Here is a 9,455-nt window from a genome sequence, read left to right as displayed (position 1 = left end):
CATTTACATAGCCAGAGCACACCGGCCTTTCAGAGGACCCGGCTTGGGAGGGGTTTCCACAGGGAGAGACTGTCTGCCTCTTTCTCTTCTCTGCTTGAAAACATTCCATTACTAAAGTATTCCACAGTCTTAAGTACCAGTGTGTCAAGAAAAGGCAGTTTTCTTTATACAAATAAGCTGCCAGTGTTTATCACCACTGCCAAGCAATTCCACATCAGTGCCCTGCCGGCCTCAGTTTGATGTTTCAACAGAGGGGTCTCAGCCCAATTTAGACGCCTATCTTTATTCGGAGTGGGTTTCTTAATATTGTTTTCATGGCAGTTGTTGTTTTGGTTTAGAAGGGTTTAATTTGTGGGCAAAAGAGTTAAGTGTGCTTATGATTTATATGGCTATAGATACCAGTTATCCAGTGCCTTATAATGGGCTTCTCTCCCTACTATACAATATGTATCTTTACTACTATCTCCCCAGTATGTTCCAGGTGTTGTCTAATGTTTACCCTTGTAAAGTGGACCAGTGGTTATGAAATGGATGGGGCATCACCTTAGTAGTGCATAGATATAGTGTTCCTGGTGCCTGCAAACATTAATGTGACCTTTTGTAATCAAACTGGGGCTCATGTAAAGTGTTTCAATACCTTCTGTGCCAGTTCACACTAAACAAATCCAGCAAAAAATGCACAGGTACAAAGTGAAACCAGAATGCCTTGATAAATCAGGGCTTCCTGCTTAAGTTGTGTGATCTTAGGCAAATATTTTGTTACCAAAACATTTTTCTTTATTGACAGACCAACTTTGATTTTATTGTACAAAATATAGGTAATCTGATTAATGTGGGTACTAAACATATAATCCTTGAAATAGAAGTATATTTTTTAATGTTGTACTCAGGCTACACATAAGTTAATGAAGCGGCAGCATTGGGCTATTTTGGGCTACTTTTCCGTTGCTTTTGGGCTTGAAAGTTGAGAAAAAAAAATCTGGAAACACTGGGTACGGGCCGGATGGGTTTCGTCACCGGAAGTGGCTCCCTTAGTTTGAAGTATTCCAGCGCCTCGCTCACAGCAGGCTCTGGCTGAGTTGGAGCCGGGCGGCAGGCGGTCTGCGCCGGAGGTACCCAAGTCACCCGCCCCCGTGGGAGGGCCCGCAGGCGCTGGCAGCGGGAGCTCCAAGGAGTGCAGCGCCTTATCGGGTCGGAGCCGGTCACGAGTGAGGCCGGTGTCTCCCGGTTCCAGGCCCCGTACGTAGTGTGCCGACGCAGCGTGCGCGCGCGTTACTACCCGGATCACTTATATGAAAGGTTGTCCTCTGAGCTCGGTTCCCACCAGAATCTCCCCACGAGGGGCCGCGTCTCCATCAAACAAGGCAGCGCTGCCTCTTGGCTTCAGCCGCGGGAGTCAGCAGCCGACACATCTGTTTAGTTTTTGTCACCCGAGGTGCGTGAGACCTGAGGTCTACACACATACTTGGGGCTAAATCTCGCTAGTCTGCTCCGAGTGCAGTGGATAACCGTGACAGCCTATGGTCTGCTAATGCATACGCATTATTACAACAGCAAAAAAATACTGCGCACCTAAGGCATTGATTTGTGATCCTGAGTTGTAACTGGATTGGATGGTTCTCCGGGTTAATAAATTGGTATAGAGATCCTTTGATCTAATGTATGTTTTATTCATGAAATCGCTTAAGCGGTTAGCGTAACTACTGCCAAGTATTGCATGTAACCTGCAGATCTCTTCTTTGTGTCTTAGTAGCATGCAGTAGTCGGTCCGTTTGTGCAGAACCCCCAATGCATTCATTAGGTCGCAAATTCCAGTGCCGGTAAAAAAGCACAACCAGTTGTGTGTCCCATGCAACCATCTGCATGTAACCTGCAAAGATAACATTTGAAACCTTGTAGATTTTAACTTCATGTTCTGGTGTTCAAAAGGTGTGAACACGAGTAACTGTAAATCGGTTAAGAATGGTAAAAAAAAAAGAATTACATTATTACTTACAAATCCCATTAAAAAAGACTTAAAAACCAAACTATTTTTAAATAGATCATAAAATAGCCTATAACTGCTTTTTCAAGCATACAGATTCCCTCAATCTAGCCACTTTTAATTGCAGCATAAGCTATGATTCTTGAACAACTGTACAGAATCTGAAATAGTTAACCAGACTCTCAAATAGTTATTATTTGGTGTCACAGATTGAATTTGTTCCCCAACATACCAATTCAGTACTTAGGTTTATCGGTAGTAAACGTATATGAGTTCTGTAGCAAATAATACCCGATGTTTAAGATTCAGCTACGCTTTTTTTTTATCTATGCTCTGTAAAAAGATTATTTAATTACATCCCTAGGTCAGCGTACCTTACATACAGAGATTGAGAAAGCAAAACTTTTTTATATCTCGGTTTATCCGTTCATTTTGTGACAAAATACACAGTATTGCTTTATTTCTTCTGTGCCGGCAACATCCCTGTGAGACAAATCATTTAGTTGCCAGCTTACAATATGAATCTGTAAAAGGCCATTGTCAGCAACCGAGGCAAGATTTGTATGCTTATTTATGTTGGTGAGCTTGTATAGAATGTTCAGTAATGCACATCCTTTTCTCTATTAGGCTAAGTGCTCTAAGGAAATGCAGTGAATCCAGCTTGTATCGCAGACCGTGGTTTCAGTCTGAAAATGTGTACACGTTTGCAATATGTAACAATTGTCCCATAATGCTCCCTTGATTGTATGCAAATAAACATGCAGAAGTATGAAAGCAAGACCAATTTGCTGCTGGCCGCTTTTTGAAATGTGCCAGTTATTTTTCTTCTTGAATGAGTAAACTGGGCCTAATTGTACAGTGGACAAAATAAATGTGTTCTTTGACCCCAAACAGTAAGTCTTGGGCATAGGGTGTTAGGAATTTCACCCCCTGAAAAAAATCTGAATCCAGATTTCCTTAATAAAGTGTACCCAGACATACAGATGAATTACCAGAAACGTGGGATATGAAGAGTTTACAACATTCACTTGATGTAGGTATGGGAAGAAGTTAAGAAAACTCTGGGAAGTTGAGTTGACACATGGTAAATGGTATTTTAAGAGCCTAAAAAAATCTATTGGGATTATTCCTTTAACCAATTTTTCTAAAATGAGAGGCAAAGTAGAGTCTTTGGGTCTGCTGCTAGCTAAGAGTGCAGCAAAACAGTGGCTCCTGCCAATGAAACCCAATACATGGGCTCCTGACAATAAAGATGAGACCTTTAACTAATATCTCCAATTTATTGGCCAGATTGGCTGAAGATTTGCAGACTAGCGGGATTTTGTGTAACTGCCTCCCTCGCTTGCAGTTACACAACAAACATGCACATACATACCTATGTCCCGTCTAATCGGGAGTTGTCAAGAACCACACCAAAGCCTAAATGCATTTATTAAACATTTCCCATTTCACTCCTGACCATTGGCTGTGATATGTTAGCATAACTTCTTCTTTTAGAGACCAATTTAATGAGGCAAGTAGTTCATCAGTCCAGAGGGCCAGGACCACTCCAGTTAGCCAATAATAGGACCTGACGAATAATCCTCGATTATGATCCTATAATGGAACGAAAGAAGTGTTGAGTTTAACTGATATACATACTGGAAGTAGTAGTCAAATTCAAGGTGGAATTCCAGTAGTTAGCTTCTAAAACCTTCAGCATGTGAGAGAGGGAGAGAGATGCTTTTGTTTTGTGTAACAGTGTCTTGATTTAGACTTCTGTAACTAGGAAGTTTTGCTGAACAGAAAAACTGTACTGAAAGATTGTCTTACTTAGTGAAAATGTATTCAAGTCGCTGAAATGATTCATCTCACCTAATATTATCCCAAAGAACTACTAATAAATCCACACCCATTTCTCAGTTTATTTGAATTTGTCCTGGGGAGGCGTTGCCTTTTGGAATTTTTTTAATATATAATGTTCTAACTCCATGTCATTCATTTTAAGAACAATTAAAGTTTGTTATCCCTACAAGGAGTCAAACATGCTTGCAGCAGATGTTGAACTTATTGAACTATTTACCAAGATCTGACATTGTGACCTCTGGAAAAAATGCATGAATCAAGTGAGCAATCTTGCACTTTCATAGTAGTGACCAGATAATTATATGTAGGGCTGTGCAGAAAGCATCTACAGCCCTCTACAGTGTTTGGAAGATGTTTTTTCAGTGTCTGCAGCAAGTACGGTAACTAGCTGAACCTTCTTGCCAGTATCACTGTCAGACATTGAATAACTAGTCCCTTAATCAGTAGAAACATTTGGCCAACAGATATGGCTACCTTTCATATTCACTTTCTTCAGTGCCAATGAAGCAGATGAAACCTGTCGGTGAGGTCAGGTAATGCAGCCTATTGATTGCTATTCTCTTTTATACCATTTAGAAACATGGCTGAAAACTATGCATCTTTCCCAGAGCCCAAGACTACCAGCGCCTCCGAAATGGAGATGGACCAGGTGGAGTACACTCTGCGCAAGCGTCTGCCCCACAAGCTCCCACGCCGCAAGAATGACGTCTATGTCAGCATGAAGACTGACTTCAAAGCCCAGCTCAGTCGCTGCCAGAAGCTTCTGAACAGCGGAAACTTCAATGACATCTGCATCCACGGTTTGGGACTTGCCATTAATCGTGCCATAAACATAGCCCTGCAGCTAGAGGCTAACAGTTTTGGTGCTCTCCAGGTAGCTGCCAGTACCTCTACTGTGGAGCTTGTGGACGATCTGGAACCTGAGGCGGATGAGGGTGAGCCCATGGCCAGAACACGAAACAACTCTGCTATCCATATTAAAGTCTTTCGGGAGCTTCCCAATACCAGAGGTGTGCAGGACAGACTGTGATTGTTTTGTGTTTGATGTCAACCTGTCCATGTCTGAAAGGATTCATGTAAAGACAGTATTACGGATGAAGGACTGGATGATAAATGGACTGCATGGGATGCAGCGGTTTCTCTTTGCTGTGCAGGTCTTTTATCATTCCCTTGTGGTTTCCCTACATAAAGATGTTTGTGAAGGTGCAGCAAATGGTTGCAGTGGGAAGTTTGCTGGGAAAAGAGATTGGAAGACAAGATGGAATTAGAACTGGGCAGAAGTTGATCACTGTATAACCATGCAATGCAAACAAATGTCTCTTAACTTAAGATACTCAGTGGACTGCGCCTCCATGCCTCTGCCAACCAACTAGGTTGGTACTGATGTCCGTAGGTCTCGACACAGTTTGAAGTTTGGGGGTTTCAGGTTTATGAAGTACATTAAGATGCTAATAAAATGTGAGAAAAAAGTCCATTGGTGAGGCAACTTATTCACGGGGTGTTGAGGGCGCAGTTAAGTGTTGCAGCAAACCTAGTATCAGTTTGTGTTGTGAATATAACCAAGTACACTCCACACTTCCTACCTCTGGTATAAACTCTTTAATTTGACAAAGCTGTAAGAGTACACGAGCCACCAACCTCACAGCAGGGTAGCCAGCAATCGTACAGCTGGACAGCGGGCAGTAACGGAACTCCCTGGAATCCCCTAAGCCAGGCATCATGCAGAGCCGTTCAACGGCTCCTCAGATTGACGACTGCATGAGTCGTGAGCTCATAGACTGATAAGCATAATTCTGGGAAGAGGAGAGTAACCGGAAGTAGCAACTCTTTATTTTTTAGGGCCTGGTGGCATGTTTCAAAGGCAAAATCATTAGGTTTGTCCTTTTGTTTGCTGAGGTGAGCTCTGAAGAGGATGGATCACCGGAAGTGTACTCCTTTTCTAATTAGTTAGGGTACTAGTGCGCCTTTAAGGTGGCTGTGTGGTGACGGGCAGCAGTTGCAGTACATTCATAATCATGGGACAGAGGCCTTATCCCCTATACACCATTGATTACCTACTGTCTCTCTCTAGATAAAGGTCTGAACAGGTCACATAAGTGGGTACTTGCATTAATAATGTGTGGGACACTAGTTTATTTAAATGAGTAATTTGATACTTGTAGAACGTACTTACTCTCAGGGGCTCCGTTGCATTGGCGTTAAAAGAGACAAATGGAAAAATGAAGGGAGAGACTGGAGGGCCTAGCAGAACAAATTTTGAGGGTTTTCTGGAGGAAATGTATCGCAAATAAAGGGGGCAGTGTTCCAGGTCGAAAATGAAAAGTGCCTGACAACCTTAACAAGCCAAATTGAAATGGTTGCCTGCATGAAAGGTTTTGAGCCAGAAGGAAGTAATCCAGCAGAAAGGTAGAGAAAGGATTAGAACTGGATACATTATGGGCCAGAACCATATGAAGAGCAATGTACAAAACCGTCTTAAAAAATATTCACAGGGGGTCTTTATCACTGTAGGGATTGACAAGCTTCTGCAGTCTACCCTCCGAGAATGGTGGTATTTTCAATTTTTTGAAGTTTCGGACGGTCATGAGATCAGATGCATCATAGATCAGACCAGAGAGTAGAAGGACGTTATCATGGATTCATCGATGAGTCCATGATTTCCATGCGTTTTCCCTAAAATGAACTTGACAATCCTGCAGAGATCACCGAGGGCTGGGTGAGGTTCATTTAAAGTGTTTTTCTGAGTATAGCTACTGTCCCCTCTAGCTAGCATATGCTAGACTGAAGGTGCCAGGCTATGCAAGACTGATTGTGGTTTCAGCATATTTTGGTCGCAGGGGTAGGCTCAGACCTCTTTACCTGTATCTTTGTTTGGGGGTGAGGGGGTGGAGGTGAAACTGTCCACTGCTGCCCATGTACGTTTCTTTTCGCGACCTCCACCAGACTGGGGCCTTTTTACTTTCATTATAAATGGGCCATGTGTAAAGGGCGGTATGTTTGAGGAATTTGTTGTACTGTGAAGAACTGCAAAGATGCACAAGTATGCTATCACACGAACAGGGTTTCAGCAAACAAATGATGGACGGAATGCTGACAATGCAAACATTCTCCCCCAGTCAAAAGATCTGGGTTAAATCCATCCTTCTTTTGCCCACTACGCCACCCCAGTTTGAACTCAGCCATATGCAAATCAGTCTTGACCCTGTGCCCCATGGGAACAGTCCAGACCGAGCTGCCAGGCCAGGTCCTCCCTGGATCGGAAACAAGCATCCTGGGACCGGTTTCAGGGTATGTCACCGTTCAGCCAGGCTAGCTTGAATCCAGTAGCACAGTAAACAAGGGACCCACGTCTGGGCATACCCATTCCACTTAAAGCGAAAAGTGTTACAGCAAACAAATGATGGATGGAATGCTGACAATGCAAACATTCTCCCCCAGTCAAAAGATCTGGGGTAAATCCATCGTTCTTTTGCCCACCCCGCCACACAAACAGGGGCAGTGTGGTTTCCAAGTGCTTCTTTCCTCTTCTGGCCGGCAACCACTGAGAGGCAGCCAGATATGGAATTGGATTATAGGAGATGCTGAAGAAATTAAGCTCCTTATGATGCATCGACTCTACACCTTTCTAGGAGTGATCTAATACCGTGGGACAAGTGCCACGACCGTATATTCAATGTCAATTTGTGAACCCTGAGGATTCTGAACACTGTAGTATATATGATCAAATAAAACCCAACCTGGGATTTGGAAATTGTCTTAAATGATTTAGACCACAGTTTATCCTGTTACACAATCCTTTCACCAAGTTTAGCAAGTCTACCTGCCAAAAAAGACATGAAAGCCCACCTCTGCTTCAGCTTTTGGTAGAGGAGCCCGTTGAGCAGAGCACAGGCAATTGAGGATGCCTTCAAAATCATCCTGGGACAAACTGACCTCTGCACTATTGCTGTCTTCTGACACCGATGATAGTCCTACCTCATTCCTATGTTTGCAACACAAGAAGCACTTTGGCCTGAGCACTTTCAGGGTGAAGTGCAGTTAGACCCCTCCCTTACGTGCCAGCCTCAGTAGTCCATCAAACAAGTTAGAAAGATCATTTTTCTGGGAGGATATAGCAAGATGCCTTCCTGAGGCAACTACAGTATTAGAAACCAGGAATCCTGTGGTAAAATGCAGTCCACACACAGTCAAAATAAAACCTCATGTTTGCTGATTGTGAAGGGTACTCGAGGATTTTACCTCCAGTACATGTGACGCATCAACATAAATGCGCCCGACTGTTTCATGGTACCATAAGAAGCTGCCTCATGCAATATATTCAAAAGGTCACTGTGGATGTGACTGACACTGTATGTTGTGTCCTGGTTCTTGTGCAAATGGACTGAAGGGTCGACATTAGAATTGGCCATGTAGCAAAAATCTGGCAGTGGGGTTGCCCAGTGGAAATTGTTAATCACTGATGGGTTTCTTCATCCCCCAGTGTGTTCTGCCAAATAACTGGCCAGGAGTAGAAGTATTTACATATATATCTTGCAAGTAAAAATAAATGTGGCCCATTAGCCTGTTATTTAGAGCAAGTCTACTAATAAACGCACATTATTACAGTAATGTAACTGAGAAAGCGCTGCTTATTGTCTCTTTGAATGCATGTTACATTGACTTGGAGGAAAACAACTGTGCTAATAGTCATGAGGTCTGTATGATGATCTCTCAATGCATTCATTTAACCTGGTGAATTCTGGGTACCTTTGTAACTACTACATGGAACAAACTAACATGCATAAGCCATGCATGTAGATCCACAAGAATAGTATGATAAGTTTATTAATGTACATGTTGGACAATATAAATTAAATTATCATTAAAGCATATGCCTAGGCATTTTAATCCGATTATTACAATCCGTATTGGTGATTGAACACTGCATATTGGTACAAAAGTTCTTTAGTAGTGACAGATCTTATAATGATTTAATAACGGATTAAACTAAATATTCCCCCTTGAAAATGGCTTGTCTGATACCAATATCAGGATACCTACATTCCCCAGAAAATACTGGGATATCCTGTAACAGACTGACAGCATCTGGAAGGTGTTACCCAATATAAACGTAAGGGTTACCCTCCCTGAAATTTGCAGCAGTTGAAACGTTTCATAAATACTTAAATGCCAAAATTGTTACTGCAAGGGCTGCTGAGAAGGAAACCCCGTATGAATAATTAACTGTGGCATCATGTCTCACTGTGCAATTCCTAGTCTGGCATGTTATTTATATTCTTTACCAAGAGATCTCCAAATCTGAAACGCTGCAGAAAATTTGCACAACCTATTTGTTGCTCCCAAGCAGAGCATTGGGCAGATAGCAAATATGTTTCCATAATCCCAGTGGAGGGGGCATATGGTCCCCTCCCATGCTATGCAGAGATGGGTATTTTGTGGCAATTGAATAGCAAGGGCTGAGGACTATTTGCTTGTACCCCTGGGAGAGGTGCCTTTTCACCCTTTGGTAGATATATCCAGTCTCGTTATCAGGACCACATAGTTCTCTATGAACGTATGTTGTGCAGTTGTGGGTATGCGTGAAATGCATGACCCAAGTGACATACTAATAGTGCCCTCTGCGTGT

At 42.7% G+C, this 9,455-nt stretch overlaps 1 protein-coding gene across 2 annotated transcripts; it reads left to right on the top strand.

Annotated features, from left to right (window-relative positions):
* The first annotated feature begins 1,005 nt into the window (after positions 1 to 1,005).
* On the top strand, positions 1,006 to 5,302 carry POP7 (POP7 ribonuclease P/MRP subunit). Of its 2 annotated transcripts, none has more exons than XM_085637352.1 (2): positions 1,006 to 1,239; positions 4,406 to 5,302. In XM_085637352.1, exon 2 carries the CDS (start codon positions 4,410 to 4,412, stop codon positions 4,857 to 4,859), a length of 450 nt encoding a protein of 149 aa, XP_085493478.1. In that variant the 5' UTR covers positions 1,006 to 1,239; positions 4,406 to 4,409; the 3' UTR covers positions 4,860 to 5,302. The 2 variants fall into 2 exon arrangements, with proteins under 2 accessions (XP_085493478.1, XP_085493477.1); XM_085637351.1 differs by having other exon boundaries at positions 1,029 to 1,435; positions 4,406 to 5,292.
* Positions 5,303 to 9,455: the final 4,153 nt, after the last annotated feature.

The sequence above is a fragment of the Triturus cristatus genome, chromosome 12 (assembly GCF_964204655.1).
Source record: "Triturus cristatus chromosome 12, aTriCri1.1, whole genome shotgun sequence".
NCBI lineage: Eukaryota > Metazoa > Chordata > Amphibia > Caudata > Salamandridae > Triturus > Triturus cristatus.
This window is presented reverse-complemented; position numbering and strand designations above follow the sequence as displayed.